Source organism: Argopecten irradians, unplaced genomic scaffold (genome assembly GCF_041381155.1).
Source record: "Argopecten irradians isolate NY unplaced genomic scaffold, Ai_NY scaffold_0481, whole genome shotgun sequence".
In the NCBI taxonomy this organism is placed as follows: domain Eukaryota; kingdom Metazoa; phylum Mollusca; class Bivalvia; order Pectinida; family Pectinidae; genus Argopecten; species Argopecten irradians.
In genome coordinates this window covers 26,627-50,184 of record NW_027187948.1, presented here as the reverse complement: position 1 = coordinate 50,184, position 23,558 = coordinate 26,627, and the positions used below count along the sequence as shown (strand labels likewise).

Genomic DNA, 23,558 nt, shown 5'->3' with positions numbered 1-23,558 from the left:
GATTTTCAATGGGCATTTTACCCTGAAACCACATCTAAACTGGAGCACTGTACATGTATTATGTGTGTATACAAATAACAACATGGTTCAATCGGTTAAAAAAAATTCATCATCCAAACATCAATGCTTTTTTATTTCTTTGAGTGTAGTACGAAGCTATGTACGTGTGCGGTGATAGTTTGTTGCGGGGATTGAATACAAGTATATAGTTTACCCTTTATCAAGACAATAGTTAAAACACTAATTTTTAGGTCATCTGACGCCGGAAGGGTCAGGAAGACCTATAGACGTCATGTTTACGTCCTGTCGTCGTGAGGCGTCAGGAGTCCGCCGTGCCGTTAACAGACATTATCACACAATCATATTGAAACTACTACTTCCCCACACGGATTGAAAAACGAAAACCCATGGTGGGATTGGAGCAGACACCTATCACTTACCAGGAGAAAATATACCTGAGATGGTTCGCCCCGACAAAGTTGTTGATTAAAAATTTGGTTTCGATATGGAAAGTAAACCAAGATGGCCGCCCCAAGGTCCCGCCAACTATGAAACAACACCATAAATGAACATTCTTGCTCACGTTCTCCTCTTACCCGGTGCGATATTGGCAGACCACTTTGCCTATCAATGATGCCTGACATGGATCCCTCCCCCCCGACACAAGTGTAATTACTAAAAAGAAAAAAACCCCCCCCCCATATACCACATCTTCCGGGATTCGATCCGAAATCCAAGATGGCCCGCCACAGAGGGCCGCCCATCACTGGAAAACACATTTTGAACCTTCTCTCTCTTCATCTTCCTCCAAGTTCTAACTAACCGGTGGTTCGGAAATGGCTGAAACTTTGTGCCCATGAAAAAATTAATCCTGTGACATGGTCCCCCCCGACGACAAAGTTGTTGGTTTATACATTTCCCGGGTCGATCCGAAACAATCCAAGATGGCCGAGCCACAGCCGCCCGCCATCCTTGAAAACACATATTAAAACTTCTCACAAAGTCTCATAGATATATCTCAACCGGTGCTGCTTTTATGGCCTGAAACTTGAGCATGAAATGACTCCAGTACATAGGTCCCCCCCCCGACCAAAGGGGTTGTTAATTTTCCTTTTTATTTGTCGGCGTCTATCCGAAATCCAAAGAAAGGGCCGCCACAGAGGGCGCCATCTTGTGAAAACACAGACTATTTGTGAAATTCTTGCTTCTTCTCAAAAAAATTTAGACACCGGTGGCGCGGATTATGGCAGTGTTACTATTTGCATGAAAATGATCCTGACCAATGGTCCCCGAACGACAAAGTTGAGTAGTATTATTAATTCTTTCGTGGTCGATCCAAAATCCAAGAAGGCCGCCACAGCCTGGCCACATCTTGGAAAACACATTTTGAAAACATCCTTTCCACAATTCTACACTAATCTAAAATAAACAAAAAATCTAAAAACTGGTCTATTTGGCTGTAAACATGCAAGAAAATGATCATGAACTTGGATACGGGACAAAAGTGTTTGTTATTTTTTCCGGGTCGATCCGAAAATCCAAAGATGGCCGCCAACAGGCGGCTCCTCTTGAAAACACAATTATGAAAGAGAACTATTGCTCAAGGGTCTTACTAAAAAAGCATAAAACTAAAACCGGTCGAAAATATGGATGTATACTTGCAATGAAATGATCCTGACAATGACCCCAGTCAAAGGTGTTGTTTATAATATTAGTTTTTTCCGGGTCGATCTGAAATCCAAGATGGCCCGCCCCACAAGCCGCCATCAAGGAAGAACTACATATTAAAACCATCATCACCAACAACACAAGATCTACTCTACCGGTGTGCGATATGGCAGACTACCTTGCAATGAAAAATGATCCTTGACATGTACCCCCGACCAAAGTGAAGTTAATTTTTCGGGATCGATCCGAAATCCAAGATGTGCCGCCACAGACCCCGCCATCTCATTGAAAACAACATTATAAAACTTCCTTACTCAAGGTTCTACATGAACCGGTGCTATTTTGGCTGTAAAACTTTGCAATGCAATGAGTCCTGACAATGGTCCCCCCGACAAAAGTGTTGTTATTCTTTACCGCGCGATCCGAATTCCAAGATGGTGCCGCCCACAAGCTCCATCTTGTGAAAACAACAAAATTAGGAACTTCCCTTTCTTTCACAAGTTCCTAAGAAATCTAAAACAAGAAACCGGGCGAAATGGCAGAAAAACCTTGCAAAATAAGAAAAGAACCTGAACGATGGTGACCCCGACAAAGTGTTGTATATTTTACCCTCCGGCTCTATCTGATAATCACTTGAATGGCCGCCACTAGTCCCGGCCCGCTCATCTTGAAAAACACAATATAAAAAAAACTAAAAAAACTTCTAAAAACTTCTTACACAAGTACTCAATTCTAAACCGGTGCGAATAGGTGCTAGAAAAAACTGCAATAAAAGATCCTGACATGGTCCCAACAACGAGTAGTTGTTATTATTCGGGTCGAACCGAAATCCAAAGATTGCCCTCCACAGCTGCCATCTTGAAAACACAAATTGGAACTTATCTCAAGTTCTAACAACCAGGTGCTATTTGGGTGAAACCTTGCCAGAAAATGATCCTGACATGGTGGTCCCGACAAAGTGTTGTTTAATTTTTCCCGGGTCGATCCGAAATCCAGACCAAGATGGGCCGCCACAAAGCCTGCCATCTTGAAAACACACATTTTGAACTTAATTCTCAAGTTCTACCTGTGCGATTTGGCTGAAACTTGCATGAAATGATCCTGACATGGTCCTGACAAAGTGTTGTTTTTCGGGTTGATCTGAAATCCAAGATGGCCCGCCAAAGCACGCCATCCTTGAAAACAAATTTTCAACTTCTTCTCAAGTTTCTACCTAGTGCGATTTGGCTGAAACTTGCATGAAATGATCCTGACATCGGTCCTTGACAAAGTGACCCCATATGTAAAAAAAAATTAATTTCTAACTATTTCCAAGGTTGTCAGAATGACCGTTGTGGCCCTTTGGGGCCTCTGTTAGGTCATCTGACCCGAAGGGTCAGGATGACCTATAGTCATCATGTTTTAGTCCGTCGTAGTTCGTGCGCCGTCCGCCGTGCGCCGTCCGCCGTGCGTTAACTTTTCACATTTTGAACTTCTTCTCAAGTTTGACCAGTGGGATTGAGCTGAAACTTACCTGAAATGATCCTGACATGGTCCCGACAAAGTGTTGTTATTTTTCGGGTCGATCCGAAATCCAAGATGGCCGCCACAGCCGCCATCTTGAAAACACATTTTGAACTTCTTCTCAAGTTCTACCGGTGCGATTTGGCTGAAACTTGCATGAAATGATCCTGACATGGTCCCGACAAAGTGTTGTTATTTTTCGGGTCGATCCGAAATCCAAGATGGCCGCCACAGCCGCCATCTTGAAAACACATTTTGAACTTCTTCTCAAGTTCTACCGGTGCGATTTGGCTGAAACTTGCATGAAATGATCCTGACATGGTCCCGACAAAGTGTTGTTATTTTTCGGGTCGATCCGAAATCCAAGATGGCCGCCACAGCCGCCATCTTGAAAACACATTTTGAACTTCTTCTCAAGTTCTACCGGTGCGATTTGGCTGAAACTTGCATGAAATGATCCTGACATGGTCCCGACAAAGTGTTGTTATTTTTCGGGTCGATCCGAAATCCAAGATGGCCGCCACAGCCGCCATCTTGAAAACACATTTTGAACTTCTTCTCAAGTTCTACCGGTGCGATTTGGCTGAAACTTGCATGAAATGATCCTGACATGGTCCTGACAAAGTGTTGTTATTTTTCGGGTCGATCCGAAATCCAAGATGGCCGCCACAGCCGCCATCTTGAAAACACATTTTGAACTTCTTCTCAAGTTCTACCGGTGCGATTTGGCTGAAACTTGCATGAAATGATCCTGACATGGTCCCGACAAAGTGTTGTTATTTTTCGGGTCGATCCGAAATCCAAGATGGCCGCCACAGCCGCCATCTTGAAAACACATTTTGAACTTCTTCTCAAGTTCTACCAGTGCGATTTGGCTGAAACTTGCATGAAATGATCCTGACATGGTCCCGACAAAGTGTTGTTATTTTTCGGGTCGATCCGAAATCCAAGATGGCCGCCACAGCCGCCATCTTGAAAACACATTTTGAACTTCTTCTCAAGTTCTACCAGTGCGATTTGGCTGAAACTTGCATGAAATGATCCTGACATGGTCCCGACAAAGTGTTGTTATTTTTCGGGTCGATCCGAAATCCAAGATGGCCGCCACAGCCGCCATCTTGAAAACACATTTTGAACTTCTTCTCAAGTTCTACCGGTGCGATTTTGGCTGAAACTTGCATGAAATGATCCTGACATGGTCCCGACAAAGTGTTGTTATTTTTCGGGTCGATCCGAAATCCAAGATGGCCGCCACAGCCGCCATCTTGAAAACACATTTTGAACTTCTTCTCAAGTTCTACTGGTGCGATTTGGCTGAAACTTGCATGAAATGATCCTGACATGGTCCCGACAAAGTGTTGTTATTTTTCGGGTCGATCCGAAATCCAAGATGGCCGCCACAGCCGCCATCTTGAAAACACATTTTGAACTTCTTCTCAAGTTCTACCGGTGCGATTTGGCTGAAACTTGCATGAAATGATCCTGACATGGTCCCGACAAAGTGTTGTTATTTTTCGGGTCGATCCGAAATCCAAGATGGCCGCCACAGCCGCCATCTTGAAAACACATTTTGAACTTCTTCTCAAGTTCTACCGGTGCGATTTGGCTGAAACTTGCATGAAATGATCCTGACATGGTCCCGACAAAGTGTTGTTATTTTTTCGGGTCGATCCGAAATCCAAGATGGCCGCCACAGCCGCCATCTTGAAAACACATTTTGAACTTCTTCTCAAGTTCTACCAGTGCGATTTTGCTGAAACTTGCATGAAATGATCCTGACATGGTCCCGACAAAGTGTTGTTATTTTTCGGGTCGATCCGAAATCCAAGATGGCCGCCACAGCCGCCATCTTGAAAACACATTTTGAACTTCTTCTCAAGTTCTACCAGTGCGATTTGGCTGAAACTTGCATGAAATGATCCTGACATGGTCCCGACAAAGTGTTGTTATTTTTCGGGTCGATCTGAAATCCAAGATGGCCGCCACAGTCTCCATCTTGAAAACACCATTTTGAAACTTCTTCTCAAGTTCTACCGCGTGCAACTGTTCGTCTGAAACTTGCATGCAAATGATCCTGACATGGTCCAGACAAAAGTGTTGTTATTTTTCGGGTCAATCCGAAAATCCAAGATGGCCGTCACCAGCCGCCATCTTGAAAACACATTTTGAACTTATTCTCAAAGTTCTACCGAAGGGATTTGGCTGAAACTTGCATGTAATGATCCTGACATGGTCCAGGACAAAGTATTGTTACATCTCTGGTTGAACCCAAATCGAAGATGACAACCATGACACTATGTATAATTAAGGGGGTTCCTATATATTTAAAGGCCCTTGGGCCTCTTGTTTGAAATAAAATTTGTTGAAAGAAATTGAAAATGACTCCTGACATGATCCTGTATAATAATTAATTTTTAGTCAAGTTGTCATCTGCCATTAGCATATATGTTTATGTTTGGTAATATTTTGTGTAAGATGTGAAAATGAAATTACATCAATTATCACAAAAAATGTAACGGTACCCCCACTCGAACGACATGACATATGCTGTTAAATGGTAATTATTCTTCCTACATTTACAGCTAACACTGTAAACTGCAATTTGATACAAGGAAACATAAGGCATTAGAAACCAATATCGCTTTCTTTGATGTTATAATGGCTGACGGAACGTCAGTCAAGTGTAGTAAACGTTCTATTGCTGAATTTAATTGGATTAACTATGGACGCTAGTTCTTGTAGGATTGTTAATTGCACCGTGTAAAATATATATACTAATAAGACATTTACTCTGTACAAATATGTTTTTTGTTATCATGATTATAGCCATAATGAACTACAGTTCAAAGATTTTCCATTTTGTAAAACATTTATTTTACCAATTTCATTTAGAATATCATGACACACATTTCAATGTTGGATTTTAAACTTCATTGAAATGATCATTCATTGGACTTTGTTTTGCAATAATCACGAGTACAAAGATGTTTTTAAGGCATTCAGCTTTCACAAATTAATGTTTATTTTTGTTATATTTCAGTCAAAAGTTATTTTTCAAACAAAGTTTTAAAGTTGAATTTTTGTTTTTGCAGATTTAAATAAAATTATGTTTATATATAACAAATATGTTGTTTTATGTTTTAGCCTTCAACCATGCAGTAGCCAGCATTCCATTGCCTCTAACATTTGACCCATCCTCGATACTCCAAGGGTCATCCGATCAACTACGGAACTCTACAACACCCCAGGACAATCTCTGTAGAAAATGACTGGAGGCAAACAGCATATAGAAACGAGTTAATTTTAGTCATTTGATGCTTACATCAAGAAAGCCGTAGTGTAACGTTAACACTGTGGATGACTGGGTGTGGCTTTGATGTTAGGCCGTCACTCACATCAGTAGTCTTACAAAGGAAATCTTTGGCTGCGCCTGTGATTGGTCCAAATATTTTGATTCCCCGCAGAACATGCCTTCATTTCATTATTAAGAGATAGACCCAGGGGTGTAGAGATTGTAAATTGATCGGGAACACCTTGGACATATCGAGGATGTTATATTACCATTGTCTCAATTTACAAGATGCTTACCACTGCTCTACATGTCCCAGTAGTTCAGCATGTGATTGTAACCAAATTTGGCCACAAACATCCTGTGGGGAATGGGGGAAAGAACTTGTATAATTTTTTGCTCTGACCCCCTGAGGGCAGAAGGGACGGGGCCCAATAGGGGAAATAGAGGTAAATCCTATAAAACGCTACTTGTCCTAGAGTTCTGCATGGATTGTAACCAAATTTGGCCACAAACATCCTTGGGGGAAGGGGGAAAGAATTTGTATAAATTTTGGCTCTGACCCCCTGAGGGCAGAAGGGACGGGGCCCAATAGGGGAAATAGAGGTAAATCCTATAAATCGCTACTTGTTCTAGAGTTCTGCATGGATTGTAACCAAATTTGGCCACAAAACATCCTTGGGGGAAGGGAAATCAGAACTTGTATAAATTTTGGCTCTGACCCTTGGGGCAGGAGGGGCGGGGCCCAATAGGGGAAATAGAGGTAAATCCTATAAATCGCTACTTGTCCTAGAGTTCTGCATGGAATGTAACCAAATTTGGCCACAAATATCCTTCGGGGAAGGGGAACAGAACTTGTATAAAATTTTGGCTCTGACCCCCCGGGGGCAGGAGGGGCGGGGCCCAATAGGGAAATAAGAGGTAAATATTCAAATTCCTTCAGAAAAAGAAACAATGAACCTGTATTCAGAACATAACTTGACATTACAAACCAGGTGAGCGATACAGGCCCTCTGGGCCTCTTGTTTTCTCTATCAAAAAACAGGAGCAGACAAATGTGTATTTTTAGCCCACCATCATCAGATGGTGGGCTATTTCAAATCTCTTTTTGTCCGTGGTCCGTCGTCCGTCCGTCCGTTAACAATTTTGTTATTAGCTCACCTGGCCCGAAGGGCCGGTGAGCTTATGCCATGGCGCGGCGTCCGTCGTCCGTTCGTCCGTCCGTCCGTCCGTCCGTCTGTCTGTCCGTCAAACATTTCCTTTAAATCGCTACTAGTCATAGAGTTCTGCATGGATTGTGACCAAATTTGGCCACAAACATCCTTGGGGGAAGGGGAACAGAACTTGTATAAATTTTGGCTCTGAGCCCCTGGGGCAGGAGGGGCGGGGCCCAATAGGGGAAATAAAGGTAAATCCTATAAATCGCTACTAGTCATAGAGTTCTGCATGGATTGTAACCAAATTTGGCCACAAGCATCCCTTGGGGGAAGGGGAACAGAACTTGTATAAATTTTGGCTCTGAGCCCCCGGAGGCAGGAGGGGCGGGGCCCAATAGGGGAAATAAAGGTAAATCCTATAAATCGCTACTTGTCCTAGAGTTCTGCATGGATTGTGACCAAATTTGGCCACAAACATCCTTTGGAGAAGGGGAACAGAACTTGTATAAATTTTTTTGCTCTGACCCCCCGGGGGCAGGAGGGGCGGGGCCCAATAGGGGAAATAAAGGTAAATCCTATAAAACGCTACTTGTCCTAGAGTTCTGCATGGATTGTAACCAAATTTAGCCACAAACATCCTTGGGGAAGGGGAACAGAACTTGTATAAATTTTGGCTCTGAGCCCCTGGGGGCAGGAGGGGCGGGGCCCAATAGGGGAAATAAAGGTAAATCCTATAAATCGCTACTTGTCATAGAGTTCTGCATGGATTGTAACCAAATTTGGCCACAAGCATCCTTGGGGGAAGGGGAACAGAACTTGTATAAATTTTGGCTCTGACCCCTGGGGGCAGGAGGGGCGGGGCCCAATATAGGGGAAATAAAGGTAAATCCTATAAATCGCTACTAGTCATAGAGTTCTGCATGGATTATAACCAAATTTGGCCACAAACATCCTTGGGGGAAGGGGAACAGAGCTTGTATAAATTTTGGCTCTGACCCCCAGGGGGCAGGAATGGTGGGGCCCAATAGGGGAAATTAGAGGTAAATATTCAAATTTCTTCAGAAAATAAACAATGAACCTGTATCCAGAATATTACTAGGCATTACAAACCAGGTGAGCGATACAGGCCCTCTGGGCCTCTTGTTGCTATTTCTCAGAAAGTACTAAAGGGATCTGTCTCAAATTTCATATGTAGGTTCCCCTAGGGCCCTAGTTGTGCATATTGCATTTTGGGACCAATCGGACAACAAGATGGCCGCCAGGCAGCCATCTTTGATTTTGATAGTTAAAGTTTGTTATCGCTATTTCTCAGAAAGTACTGAAGGGATCTGTCTCAAATTTCATATGTAGGGTCCCCTAGGGCCCTTATTGTGCATATTGCATTTTGGGACCAATCGGTCAACAAGATGGCCGCCAGGCAGCCATCTTGGATTTTGATAGTTAAAGTTTGTTATCGCTATTTCTCGGAAAGTACTAAAGGGATCTTTCTCAAATTTCATATGTAGGTTCCCCTAGGGCCCTAGTTATGCATATTGCATTTTGGGAACAATCGGTCGACAAGATGGCCACCAGGCAGCCATCTTGAATTTTGATACTTAAAATTTGTTATCGCTATTTCTCAGAAAGTACTGAAGGGATCTTTCTCCAATTTCATATATGTAGGCTCTAGTTATGCATAATGCGTTTTTGGATCGATCGGTCAACAAAATGGCCGCCAGGCTGCCATAGTTGAAGTTTGTTACTGCTGTACGTGTCTCAGAAAGTACTGAAGCGACCTGTCTCAAATTTTATATGTAGTATGTTTGCAAAAGTTTTAAAAGCAGAGAAAAGATCCCTCTTTCCATTGTCAGACATAGATTATTCATTGGTGGGCGCCAAGATCCCTCTGGGATCTCTTGTTCTTCAGTTACAAAAGTTACTTACTTAACACCATTACCATCATTGATTCTGATCATATGACCCTGAATGGGGAGTTGTTAGATCTTGTATTAGAGCAAATTACAAGCAAAACATTTTATACCAACATGTATGTATGAAAAACATCTGGCTTCAATGATTGCACAAATCCAAGTCCCTTCTGACCTACACCAAAGTATGACATTTAAATTCTGACCGAGAAGAAAACTGCAAGGTGCTATATTGTCTGTCAGAATGTCACTTAAACAAAGGGGCTATGAATATAAAACTTTGTCCATTCTTTATCAACTCCGTACATCTTTTCTATGTACAGAAATGTCAAGGAGAGTTCATATACAAATGTATTTGTTATAGCATTATAACAATGGCACACAGATAACATAATATTCAGGTTTAATCATGACAATGTTTAATAAATTACATAAAAGTTGTACGAATCCAAGTATGGATTGAATATCTAAAGACAGTTTTGCAATTTAAATGGAATGGCACAATCCTAGACAACCAAATGGCAATGAAAAGATTTAATAGTAATTACTAATATATAAATAGTATCACCCTATTTATAGTACCAGTGACCTGGTTGTTTCACAAACTCCTTATTTGCTTACATAAATGAAATGTATGGATTTTGATGATGTTAAATCACATAGGAACAACAAAAGGCCCATGTGGCTCGTATTCATGACACACACACTCATATAAAGCTCGTGATCAGTGGTACCAATAAAAAAATGGTGAGGTCAGACACAATGAAACTCCTTCATATACCATGTGATACCCCATAATGTTTCTGCGCTACTAGTATCTCCCATAGTGATGGAATGGTTATCTCCTCATTACGTTGGCGGTGGATATCCTCCTTCACCAATAGAAACATGATCAGGTATCACATGATAAGTGAATTAGTCTCATTCACTGGTCAGAAACTATTCAATGTCAGCTGAATCCCACCAATGGAATTTGTATGAGAAGACAAAATGAAGTCCAGCTTGGACTTCGGACTGACACTAAATATTTCACTTGGTCAGAAACGTCTAAAGGATAACTACAGGAAATTTTCAAATGAATTGACAAGATGAAGTTTTGGAAAATTTAAATAAGAATACATGTACCAACAGAATCGGTTGTCGAATTAGGTCTACTTGGGGTAAAAATTATGTGAAAAATCTGATGGCTATTTTGAATGAAATTCATTTTCCGCTTTTTAAACAAGAAAGCTTTCCTGTCATTTATCAAATACTCCTTTAAACCAAACAAAACATTAAAATACAGACACAGATCTATACACAGGTAACAAAGTCAGAATTATCAATAAATTAACATTGAATTTCTACAATTCAGATCACATAAGAGATAAATTCTGGCTAAAGATCTACATAAATTAATGCTCACAGTAGTTAAATGTAGAAATCGGTATACAAATATATTTCACTTTAACTACACTATATATTTAATCTATATTTCCAATATTATTTACTATAGTAAATAGCCCGAGATACTCTGGCCCTGACACCAGACTTAGACACTATGACAGATAGTGTCTGGTTTAGGGCCAGAGCGCAGAAGTACTCGAAAACCTGAAATAAGCCGACACCGTTTGGTATCGGGCCAGGTCATCTCCGATTCAGGCTACTTACAAAATATTACCACCGAGAATCGCCACTTTCCTTTGTCTTTTCAATAAATGAATAATTTATCTTCTCATAGCCATCTATTTCATCACGAATGCACGTTCTATTGTGTCAACACAGTAGTTTCGTTTTCGCAGCTTTAAATTTTCCTCATCGTCGTCGCGCATTTTCTAGTAGTAAGCAAATCACCTTAATCTCGACGGATTGTAATATTTGGGTAGATATAACATTCATTTGTTGAATAGACTAAAGTTAGTGGTACTTCTCGGTGGTCAGTCTAAATCGGAGATGACCTGGCCCGATACCAAACGGTGTCAGCTTATTCCAGGTTTTCGAGTACTACTGCGCTCTGGCCCTAAACCAGACACTATCTGTCATAATGTCTAAGTCTGGTGTCAGGGCCAGAGTATCTCGGGCTATATAGTAAAATACTGTGAAATCGTTTATTTCCGTTGGGCTCAATTTTCGTTGGATTGGAAAATTGTACAATTGGCGGATCCCAAGAGAAGACATTACAGAAAAAATGTAAATAAGAATTTTGGTTTTGAATAAAAAAATAATGATTTCACTGTATGATATGTTTTACAAAACCTGTTCACAACATGGCATTAGCTGTTACCTCTTCGTTTTAAATTTGAACCCAACCCTCACAGTTACAGTAGTATCGTAAATTGCTTTTTAAGTTCCATAGAACAATTTTCTGGAACAGCCTCACAATTTATTCTAGAACTTTTAATTTGACATTCACATATATCTGCATAAAATTAATCAAAGTGCCAAGGCCACTCATAGATGCTGTGAATGAAGGACTCAAAGAAAGGAATAAAGATTTTTTTTTTTTTTTCATTTAAATATAAAATTTAGTAAACTATACATAATTAAGTGTGCAGTGTTGAATTTCGGAGTTTAAAAAAAATATTTACGATATACCGTATTTATTTTATGATATTTGAAGTTTTTCAAGAACAATAAGTTGAATAACTTATTATCCTGAAATAACTATAATAAATTTTTATTTCTTAATTATTTTTGAAATAACGATTTCAACACCAATGAAACCGTTCAGAATCTGAGTATCATTTTTTTATAATTCTTTATTAATTGCTAAATTATCAATTTCATCAATGTCTCTTCAAAGACAAAAAAAATAATAAGTAAACATTTTCGTATCTTAATATCCTCTTAACATTGAAGAATATTTTCGAAAAATATAACATTAGACATATTACCATTTCCGGATATGTTTTGGTTTCCTTTTTAGAAAACTAACATGGGTTGCTTTACGACTTTTGACTAATAAATCATGGCCAGATACTTTTGCCAAATAAAAGATAAATTATTTCATTACGTATATCACTCGGATTTCTTTTAAACTCACAAGAACGCTAGCCGTTAACATCAAGAAAACTTCATGTAATGTATCGGACTTTAGCAAGTCTGCATAAGCCTAACAGTAACTGGTTGGCGAGATATTATCGTGCAGAACATTTATCGCGAGTATTGCTTTTGCCCAATTTTGACTTATAATAAAACATGATCATATACGTTTGTCAAGTAAAGGGTACATTATTTGGTTACTTATAACAGTCAAATTTCTTTTGAATTCATAAGAACGCTATCATCAAGAAAACTTCCTGCAATACATCGGACTTTAGCAAGTCTTCATAAGGCTACCGTACATTAAACGGAAATATAAGTTCATTTGTCACTTTAAGTTGCTCGTACATAAATAGATCTATATTATCATTATATTTTGTAAGTTTATGTTGATAGATTTGGTACTTTTTCCCTTTCAATATACCGCAGTTGTCGATAAACAAAACACAGAACTCCCAGTCACAGATCAATTAACTTTTACTGCGCAATAACATCTCAGATATAGTTCGTCAATACAACCAACACAAAAAACTTTATAAGCGTTATAAGAACTTTTTTTTGCAGTTACCTTCCTAACATATGATTACAATAATCGATCATTAGCATGAATTACGTAAAATTTAAATAAACATACACAATCCAAAAACCACCGAAAGTCTGTCGCGGAGGAAGACAGCGAAGAAGGCGTTGTTCGTGATTTTCGGGAGACCAGTGCTCTCGGAGTAATACAAATATTATAGAGTCCCAACTGAACACTTAAAACTCTCCATCCATGGTGTATAAGTATCTACAAATTCAATGTCTGTGGTTTTGAATATTGGGGTTTTATTTTTCCATACCATCAAATATTACGTGAAATGAACAAAACAACTTTTAATTTTCATCGCGGAGTGGTTTCATTGTTTTGATGTGCACAGGCTCTCCGAGCGTACCTAAGAATACTGTTTCACAGCATCAAAAATAGAATAGACTATATTTAATTTAAATGCATATTGTACAATTAAACAATACAAGTACATGTATGTAAGAAATTAAAAAAAAACATATTTCTGTAAAATTGCAAAAACACTGCATTAATATCAAAACAATTTACAATATGTATCTATTTAGAACACAGGGTGGTTCGAACAGCAATGAAAATTCAGCATAAAATAGCATCCCTTGTGGTACAATGTAACAAGACCTTTACTTAAAAGTGAAATTCACATGCATAATTGTTATCAAGAGCTTAATATCCAATATTGGAGTGGAGAAACATATACACTGTACATGTATCTTATCAATTTTCTAAGTGGTCATGGTAAGGGGAAGTAACTCTAAAACGAAAATACTCCAGACAGAATGAATATAAATTTTATGTCAATTTTATCAACTGGATTTCTACAGAATTCATGATGTGATACTATTGCAATTGTAGTCTACAATTCTATATAGATATAGTTTAACTATCACAATAAAGATTACTCTGCAAGCAAACCTCAGTATGTAATGAAAAATGAAGTCATATGGCAGCAATGAACATAACAATGTTTACATTGCAACACCCCCTACCCCCTCCCCCAAATTTTCTTCACTCAGTATTAATTAATTTGTAGTTAATGTTGATTTCAAATCAAGCACTTAGCAGAGTCTTTAGTTATATCAGATTGCAGAATATTGATATTCAATATAAATAACATAATCAATCATAATTATCAATTTATCATCAAATGTTTAGATCATTCTGTCCATATTTGGAATTGCATGGTATCTACAGTTTTCCACATTTTTATTTTGTTTCCGAATCTTCTGGTATCCATAGTTTTCCGATAGGTTTGTCCTCCACAGCTGCCATTGTCTTTGTAACTAGATCCAAGATTTCTGTGTGAAGGTCTTCGATGCTCTGATCGGCATTGATTTCCTGTAATAATAACACACTCACAATACACTGCTGTCATACCAGTTATAATACTGACACGATCTTGTTAATCAAATAACAACATAATGTTAACTTTAGCAAAAGACAACATATTTAAATCAAAATCAACTCTACTTTCTTTGATTTATTATAACCGTGCATTTTTTTCCAATTTGTACTTGTCTTGAAAAAAAAATTCCTGGTGTACAAAATTATCTTTGCCAATTTGAAATGTACATGCTGTTGTAAAAAAATATATGTTACATCTTATTTTGGTGTAGTAAATTTGAATTAATTTTAAACAAGTTAAAACCATTAATGATTCTGTATTCAGTACTGCTATGCTCATGAAAATAGTCAATTAGCTTTTTTATCATTTACATATATATTTTTTCTGACACAAATGGTGCTAAAATAATTAATATACCAGATATGTTTACAGTATCGTAGAACTAGATTATTGCAACACAAAAAGCAGCACTCACCTTCCATGTAGAATCCTTAAGTTTCTCAAAATTGTTCATAACCTTCTTCTGAAAATCTGTGCGTTCATACCGCTCTCCTCCAAACGTGCCCCTCTTGGCTGCTGCCTCTGTATCTAGTGTTAGGTAACACACTAGATCCGGTTTAGGCAGACCAATGTCTGGCTGTTTACACCAGTCAATATCAAAGTCCTGCAATGATTCAATATTATCAAATATATAAGTTCAGTGTAACTTGTCTAAACCGAACCCTGTATAAACTGGAAACTTGTCTATACCGATTAATTTGTTTGGTTCCGGTAAACTATAGTACCCAAAACCTGCATAATCTGGAACCTGTCTACTCTGAAAACCGAAACTGTCTTGGTAATGTTACTATACCTTTCTTTGTAAAATTAACTTGGGCAAACCTGGAGCAATGTTTTCACAACATGGGACTGATCATGAGGCGCCTACGGGGATTTACCTGTTCCGGTATACTGGTGATAGTGACAACTTTTCACTTTTTATTCGACGGTTTTGTTACATGTACATTGTATTTGTGAATTTTTCAAGGTCAATTCTAACAATAAAACATACACATAACTTCTGGGAGTTCATTAGAATGTAGCACACCGAGAGAAATGGATCGTACACCTCAGAGACCAAGAAAACGTAGGATGGAATTGTGTGTCTAGTTCTACCATGTACATATATGAGAATAAATGTTTGTGCTGTAATACAAAAAAATCTTCTGATGATTTTCATGTGAACATATTGTGATAAGGTTCTATCTTCTATAAACCGGACACCTGTATAAACCGAACAAATAAACTGGTCACATTCACATCCAGTTTAGACAAGTTATACTGTAGTATCTTTAAACCTTTTACGGTAATACCACCAATCACTTTTTTTGTGAGCATACTGCCAATTGAAAGATATATTTTCCGTCTTGCAGGGCATCCAGTAGAATCAGAATCAGTCAGTGTCACTTGGTTCTAAATCCTGTGGGTCAAAATATTAAACCTGAGGGTCAATATTTAAGTAAGTCAAAAATTAAGTTAATCTTGAATTTGATGATCATAGCATATCCCATCAAAATGTAATCAATTTCTTACCATTTAGCCAAATTTTCATCAGAATTGTAAATTTTGGATTGAGTCTTGCTTCCAAATTTACCTTATGATTTATTAATCCATATAAAAACTACTGGTATTATATAGTTCGCAAAATATAATAAAAGCTTAAAGTGAATAGTCTGGCAAAGAAAACCAGTCTAAATGCGTTCATTGGCCTTCCAAAAGTTCTCGCATATTAATACGACGGTCAAGTTCTAATTAGTTTCCCAGTTCTGACCATTAAAGTAAAGAAAAGTTGAAAGCATTGAAAGCGAGGCTGCATGGAAATGTAACCACGGACATAGTGAGCCGGGAGGACGTTTTAGAATTTCCATACTTTAAATTAATTTCTTCGTACGCAGACAGATTTTGACTAGAGATTTAATTTTTCCATTTCATAAGAAATTATACTGGATACATTCACACCATTTTTACCGACTTTAGCCATCCTTGCCCGACTGTTCACTTTAAAGACAAATATTATTAACTCATTCACCCCCTGAAATTTCATAATGGACTGATCTTGTCCTTGATGGAGAGTCTACATGTGACTTCAAGGGTGAAGCAGTTGAATGGGTTTGATACTGATAATTGTTAACTTACTGGCTTAGCAGCAGTAAAGGCCACTCCTGAGAAAGCGTACCTATCCACAATTAACGTCGTTCCAGCGTTCAATAGTTTCATTATTTGTGGCCTGCAATGTATAAAAAGACATCCGACATTTAATAATAATAAAAAAAACTGCAAGAATAGATGATTACAAATTACAATTACAGAAGAAAACAAGAGCTGTTGGAGAACAGCAAAGCTCGCCTATTCAGAAGAAGTTGATGTTCAAGTATTTACTATTTAAACATGGAAATATGACAAATTAACAGACTCAAAAAAACCCCTAAAGGGCCCCAAATTGGTTGTATTATCACGTTCAGCATCCATACACATTAGGAAAATAAAATCATAAACATTTATGATGACTTATGCTTAAACAATCGACAAAATAGAAACTTGCTCAAAAACTTTAACATGGAAATATGACAAATTAACTAGTGTTGGGAATCACTTCATAAATTCACAATCGATCATCATCTTTTTAAAACGATCGATCATCGACTAATGATCGATTAATTTTGTGTCCTTTGTCGGGCTTCCAGGTTACAAAAATCAAATTTCTTGTTTGCTTTCTGTTTCCAATATGTATTCTTTTATGCCATTTTGTATCTGATAATTTCTATGTGCTTTGTTTTTGTTTGTTTTGTTTTTTTATTCTATAATGAATTAATGATTCATTGAATAAATTGTTTTCAAAATATTTCAAGATATTTGTGTTAATTATTTTACTATGAATTTGTTGACAAATTGACATAACTCTAAGATCAACTCTCAAGAAAGTTACTGACTTGTCATTTTAATGAAATTTACATTAACTATTTACACAAAAAAATTTGATATTTTTTCAGTGAGTTTAAGACTTATGACCTTATGACTGATTTAGCAGATATTACTTCGTTTTACATATCTAAATTCAATGTTTAATATATAAAACTAAAAGCGATGCTAGCCACCGAAAACGACAACGTGGTTCTACTTTCATCTTCCTTAATCTTAATATAGGATATTTATGATGTCACTGAAGTTCACCACTAGACAGCAAAATTATTGACTATTTTGTGAAGAATACAGAATTTCGGCAATACATTAACATGTTTTAAAATTTCAAATATACAGTAATTATAAAAACTCCGGGCAAAACATGTTCCGACGATTCAACTTACTGTTGAATTTGTATTTGTTTCCACACTTTATGCAGAAGACAAATTCCATGTCGAGTTTCGGAGGACAGCTGTACATGTCCTTTATTCTTTTGAATCCAAAAAAATTCCACACACGGGAACGTTTTGCCCCCGGATGTTCATATAGTTCGTCTGTCGTATTTGTCGCCATGTTCATTCATCGCTTGTTGCTACTGGAAGCTGAAGCGCTTGCAGCGACAGCGGAAACGTATCCAGTAACCAATCAGAAACCGTGTTACATCATGTGACAGATACATTGTAAACACTATAATTGCTGCACACCAGAAAGCGGCGTGCCTCGAAGTATTTCTCATCTTTTATCTGTGCCTCGTATTTTTTTCTCTCGTTTTAGTCATTTTGAAATCGACTACAGAAATCATTAATCGATTAATCGATTTTCCAGAGCAAACGAGGCGACGTCGACTAAATCGATTAATCGGAACACCACTAAGGTTAACAGATCATATACAGGTTAAAGGGCCCCAAATTGGTTGTATTATCACGTTCAGCATCAATTCATATTAGGAAAATAAAATCATAAACATTTATGATGACTTAAGCTTAAACAATAGACAAAATCGAAACTTGCTCAAAAACTTTAACATGGAAATATGACAAATTAACAGACTCAAAAAACCCCTAAAGGGCCCCAAATTGGTTGTATTATCACGTTCAGCATCCATACACATTAGGAAAATAAAATCATAAACATTTATGATGACTTAAGCTCACACAATTGACGAAACAGAAACTTGCTCAAAAACTTTAACGTGAAATGGGATGCCAACGCTGACGCCGACGCTGACGCCGACGCCAGGGTGACAACATTAGCTCCCCCTATTCTTCGAATAGGCGAGCTAATTAAGGTTGGACCAATATCTTTTAACTTTTCCAATAAAGTTCGAGTTACTATCCACATGTGTATGCGTGTTAATGCTGTATGCATATGATATTAAAGATTTGTCTGCCTTTGTAAGGAGGTATTGATTATGATATCATGTGGTTTTGAGTGTGATATAATATTTTTCAGAGAAAATGACAAGTACTAGTTTGACTCCCAAAACAATGACATCATAATCCATATCTTTCTGTTGTAAATACTATAAATTTCATATCTTCAACCACAAGTGAGAAGATTGATTCTTTGACTCAATGTGCAATCGAATAAAAATAAAGTCCATTATAATTTTTATATCTTCCTACAAGGAAGATAACTATGTAATCATGTTCACAGATGCAATATGTAATTCTCATGGGACAATGTGATCATGTTGACCGTAATTAGTGCACCCTTTTTCTATAAAACTACTTTTTTAATTATCTGTACAAATAAATATGGCGTAAAACCTAATTAATTGAAATTGAAATCTGGTTTTAATTGTGAATGTCATTAGGGGTTTCAATATCAGGCAGTACCTGGGGGGACTTTTTGCCGGTTGAACCTGACTGTGGTACCGCCTAATTTGGGCTAAATTACATTATATAGCATACAGACAGTATAGAAAGTACCCACTGAAATTGCAATTGTACCGCCTCTCATGAAAGATACTGAAACCCCTGTGTCATGTATCATATAATATTAATACTGTATGCCACAGCTCACTGTTTTTCCCATCTGTTGGCAGAGAAGAGAAGATGAACGGAGTGATCCTCTATATCCACTTTGTTTCCCAGGTACTTGTCTATCATTTGGCCAATGGAAGAAGTTCTGTCTGAAATTGGAAGAGGATGATATTTGCAATTATCGGAAAAATAAAAAAAATCGCGTGTTGATATTTGAAACAATGATGTAAAATTGGATTCTGAATCTAACCTATCAAAATTATTACTGTATAGTAGCTTGTTTCATTTTCGAGAAATATGTAAGAAACATATATAACGTCGTTAATTCCTGGTACTGGGATTAAGTACAGCAGAAACATATATATACATAGAGCTTGGCAACTCCTCCATTTTACGATCGGCAGATGTACCTCTGTATGTGCTTAGGGGGTTTTTAGATCAACTCTTAAATAGATTAATATTAAAGAATAACTTTGATATGTTGTAAAAGTTCACTAATTTTCAGATGGTTTGAGTATGATTTTGGATAGAAAAAAAATAATATTTTAACTAATTTATTAATAAAATAAAACGCACTTCCGGTTTTAAATGGCTGATTTTCGAGAAACCAGGTAAAATTGCTTATTTTCGTGCTTTCAAAAGTCATATTATATAACATCAATCGCAAAAACTGATCACATCAAACCATGATATAAAGTTTAAACCTTGTGTTGATGCAAAAATGCCATGTTTAAAAGAATACACTTAAAAGAAGTTAGCCAAGGCAAAATTCCTATAAACCGGAGGTCCCTCTGCCTGTCAACAAAGACAAAGAAGGAGTTTCCAATCTCTATGTATATGGAGTCATACTAAAGACCTGAATGGACCTGAACGGGACCTGAAGGAGGACCTGAACGGGGTTTTAGAGTATTAAATGCATATTTATATGCAATATCTCTTTATTATATGCTAGAATATATATTAATACACATCTTGATGTCTTTTTTTGTGAAAAATTTTTTTTTGAAGACTTAATTATAAAGCTCGACAAAAAGGTCGCTTACCGTACCGATAATATGGCGGACCTGAACGGGACCTGAAGGAGGACCTGAACGGGGTTTTAGAGTATTAATTCGTGTATGGAAGCAATATATCTTTGTTTTATCCAATATTATTCACTAATAAACTATATTAATGCTATTTATGAGTAAAAAAAAACTCTTAATTTCAAAGCTTGTAGAAAAGAGTCGCTTACTGTATAGTTAATGCCGATATGGTGGACCTGAAGACAACATGAACTGAATGGACATGAGTGAAGTTTTCAGTAATTTCTCATTTTTTTTTAGTAAAAAACTGAATTAATTTATGTATATACACATACATGTATACAGATATATCAATGTAAAGGTGATTGACTCTTGTTAGCTAATAGCAAGTAATGCTAACCTAATATTTATAGTCAAAAAATAAAATACGATAGGACACAGAGTGAATTAAATCATTTATTTATTAGAATATATATATATAAACATTATTTACATACACATCAGTTCACATAATACATTCATAGATATAAAATACATCATTAATTTATTATTTATCAATACACAATTATTTTACATGGTACATTTGTACATTTCACATTCACATATCTAATTCATCAAAACATTTTGCACGGTATTTACAGATAATGTTCAAAAAGTACATTACAGAAGTAAAATGTCAATATGTACACATACATCACAAAAACATTGGCCTACGCACTGAAAGGAACTGTGTCTGGAGTCCGGTGTCATTAAGATGTACAAGGTCGTGGAGGTAGTGGTCGGGGAACTTCACATGGATCCTGATAAAGTTGAGCTTCGTCTGTGTCAATCGGTTGATCTTGTTCCGTTGCTTGTTGAAAGATGTCTGTGTCAGGCCTGGGGACTTGGTGAAGTTTCCTCGTCGGAGAATCTCTGCGAAGTAAATCTTCTGTATGCCGGCTCGAAGTAGGTCTGTCTGAAGTGTCTGGAGTCGCTGAAAGATCTCGTTGGGGGATGAAGTAGCAGAAATGTCGTTACCTCCAAGCTGAACTACAACAACGTCGGGTCTGTACTCTATGAGATCTTGTAGAAGATGACTTGGAATCGAATCCAAACGCATACCACCCTTGCCGAAGAATCGAACAGTACCAGGGACCTACATAAAGAATTAAAGACATTTTAAACTAATATTACAAAAAACATACCATGTAAAATATTGATAACTGAATCAAAATTGTTGCGTATAGATACTCGGATGTTAAACATTTTTCTTGCATTTATTCTTAGTGCTTCTTGGTATAGCTGTACAACATTTTCATAACAATATGCATGGTAAGTATTTAGTAAATTGCTGTTTTTGTAATTAATTTTTAGAAATAAAGTATTTGATTACCATTGGACTTTATTTTTATTGTGTTAAGTAGGCTTAATGTAGATGTAATAATTATTATCAATTCATTACTAGTAAAAAACAATATGCAGGTGTATCAAAAATAAAAGTAAGAAAAAATTGTTTGTCTTAATTCAGTCTCCAAGATCTATTGTGTAAATAAAATTATATGGACTCAGTGTAGAACCACGTCCCCGTCGTTGAGTCTGGAAACATATATGGCCAAGAGTTCTACATATTTCTTGTTGAAATTACATATACATATGTACTACTAAGACTAACACAGGTAACTTATAATAGGCCTATCAGTATCAGGTCCCGCTCAGGTCCGCCATGTTATTGTTACGGTAAGCGACCTTATTGGCGAGCTATATTTAAATAAATATATAATATTTCAAAAAAATTACAACCATATGTGAATTTATATATATTCAAACGGAAAACAAAGAGATGTTACTTATATATATCGATTCAATACTCTAAAACCCCGTTCAGGTCCTCCTTCAGGTCCCGTTCAGGTCCGCCATATTATCGGTACGGTAAGCGACCTTTTTGTCGAGCTTTATAATTAAGTCTTCAAAAAAAATTTTTCACAAAAAAAGACATCAAGATGTGTATTAATATATATTCTAGCATAAAATAAAGAGATATTGTATATAAATATGCATTTAATACTCTAAAACCCCGTTCAGGTCCTCCTTCAGGTCCCGTTCAGGTCCATTCAGGTCTTTAGTAGGACTCATGTATATGTTTCTGGGTACAGTAAGGGGATGACGGCGTACAAGAAATCACATCGACCATTTTCTTATGAAAAAAAAATAAAACAACTTTATCAATTTTCATTTCACCGAATCATGCATTTGCGTAACAAAAGTATCCCTCAAACACAGGACTGTGCCTACTCAAATGCAGGACTAACTTATCCTGCCTATTCGGGAGTGTCCCCAACCTGTTAAAATTGTTTCCTAACAGTTAGTACCTGGAAATTTAAACAGTTGTGTATGTTGTCCTTTTGATGTTAACGCCTGTATAAGTTTGTTGCATTGCGTTGTTTTTCCACTGTGATCTCCTCCTTCAAAAACGATCAGTGCACCGCGCTTCATTTTACAATGCTGTGGATGTTGGACGATGTTTCGGTACGCAGGTCTAGATATGTAATTTGCGCCAGAACTGACGACACTTCCGGCTTTTAAGTACCGAGTTGTCCCAACCACAGTCCCGACTACAGTCGCACGGTTAAGAAATAGCGTCGTTATACCGAAATACCTGATAATCATATTCAGCCTTTGGACAACATATCATCGTAAAGTGTATACGACACAATTCGAACTATCTAGTCTCCGCATATTCACCGTAATGTTTGTTGTTGCCCTATTTTGTCAGCTTCCGCTTTAACGGCGCATTCGACACAGTTTTACATACTGGAACATTTTTAAGGCGGCTTACCTGTTACCCGTTACCTGCCGTCAAGGTCTATTATCATTGGCGGTCGTCGCCTCTCTGGCCCATCACAGTGTTAAAAAATAAAACGCTTCACGAATTTGCGTGGCTTGTTCCATAGAATGTCTTTTTCGCTTCCTCCGAAATTATAGGACCTAAATGTGGCTGTCAAAGCTTAATATTGAACACAAAAATTCTCCTTTATACACCTTTTGATCTATAATGTTTAAGTCTTTTTCCGAAATGTAGTCGACTGTTTCTGGCCAAGGATTTATAAGTGAGATACGTCCTTGGTCTGGCTGAACGGTTTCCGCTAGATAATCCACATATATACTTAGCAAAGGTCT

At 37.4% G+C, this 23,558-nt stretch overlaps 2 protein-coding genes across 3 annotated transcripts; both read right to left on the bottom strand.

Moving 5' to 3' along the window:
* Positions 1-13,006: 13,006 nt before the first annotated feature.
* LOC138312821 (thymidylate kinase-like) lies at positions 13,007-23,116 on the bottom strand. The gene is made up of 5 exons (XM_069253576.1): positions 22,751-23,116; positions 19,418-19,526; positions 16,628-16,718; positions 14,928-15,116; positions 13,007-14,445 (listed from the first exon to the last, which is right to left on the bottom strand). Exons 1-5 carry the CDS (start codon positions 23,046-23,048, stop codon positions 14,314-14,316), a joined length of 819 nt encoding a protein of 272 aa, XP_069109677.1. The 5' UTR covers positions 23,049-23,116; the 3' UTR covers positions 13,007-14,313.
* Positions 20,208-22,739, bottom strand: LOC138312822 (uncharacterized). Of its 2 annotated transcripts, none has more exons than XR_011207054.1 (2): positions 22,229-22,739; positions 20,208-21,537 (listed from the first exon to the last, which is right to left on the bottom strand). XR_011207054.1 is itself a non-coding variant. In XM_069253578.1 (2 exons), the coding sequence occupies exons 1-2, from the start codon at positions 21,656-21,658 to the stop codon at positions 21,097-21,099; spliced, it is 513 nt and encodes a 170-aa protein (XP_069109679.1). In that variant the 5' UTR covers positions 21,659-21,824; the 3' UTR covers positions 20,208-21,096. The 2 variants fall into 2 exon arrangements, 1 of the variants encoding a protein (XP_069109679.1); XM_069253578.1 differs by lacking the exon at positions 22,229-22,739 and adding an exon at positions 21,587-21,824.
* Positions 23,117-23,558: the final 442 nt, after the last annotated feature.

Coding starts and splice junctions, on each gene's coding strand:
- LOC138312822 (XM_069253578.1), bottom strand. CDS start 21,658: ATGCAAGAAAAATGTTTAACATCCGAGTATCTATACGCAACAATTTTG. Junction 21,538..21,586: donor AGTTATCAATATTTTACATG/GTATGTTTTTTG, acceptor TTCTTTATGTAG/GTCCCTGGTACTGTTCGATT.
- LOC138312821 (XM_069253576.1), bottom strand. CDS start 23,048: ATGATTATCAGGTATTTCGGTATAACGACGCTATTTCTTAACCGTGCG. Junction 16,719..19,417: donor GCCAACAGATGGGAAAAACA/GTGAGCTGTGGC, acceptor TATACATTGCAG/GCCACAAATAATGAAACTAT. Junction 15,117..16,627: donor CCTTTACTGCTGCTAAGCCA/GTAAGTTAACAA, acceptor GAATCATTGCAG/GACTTTGATATTGACTGGTG.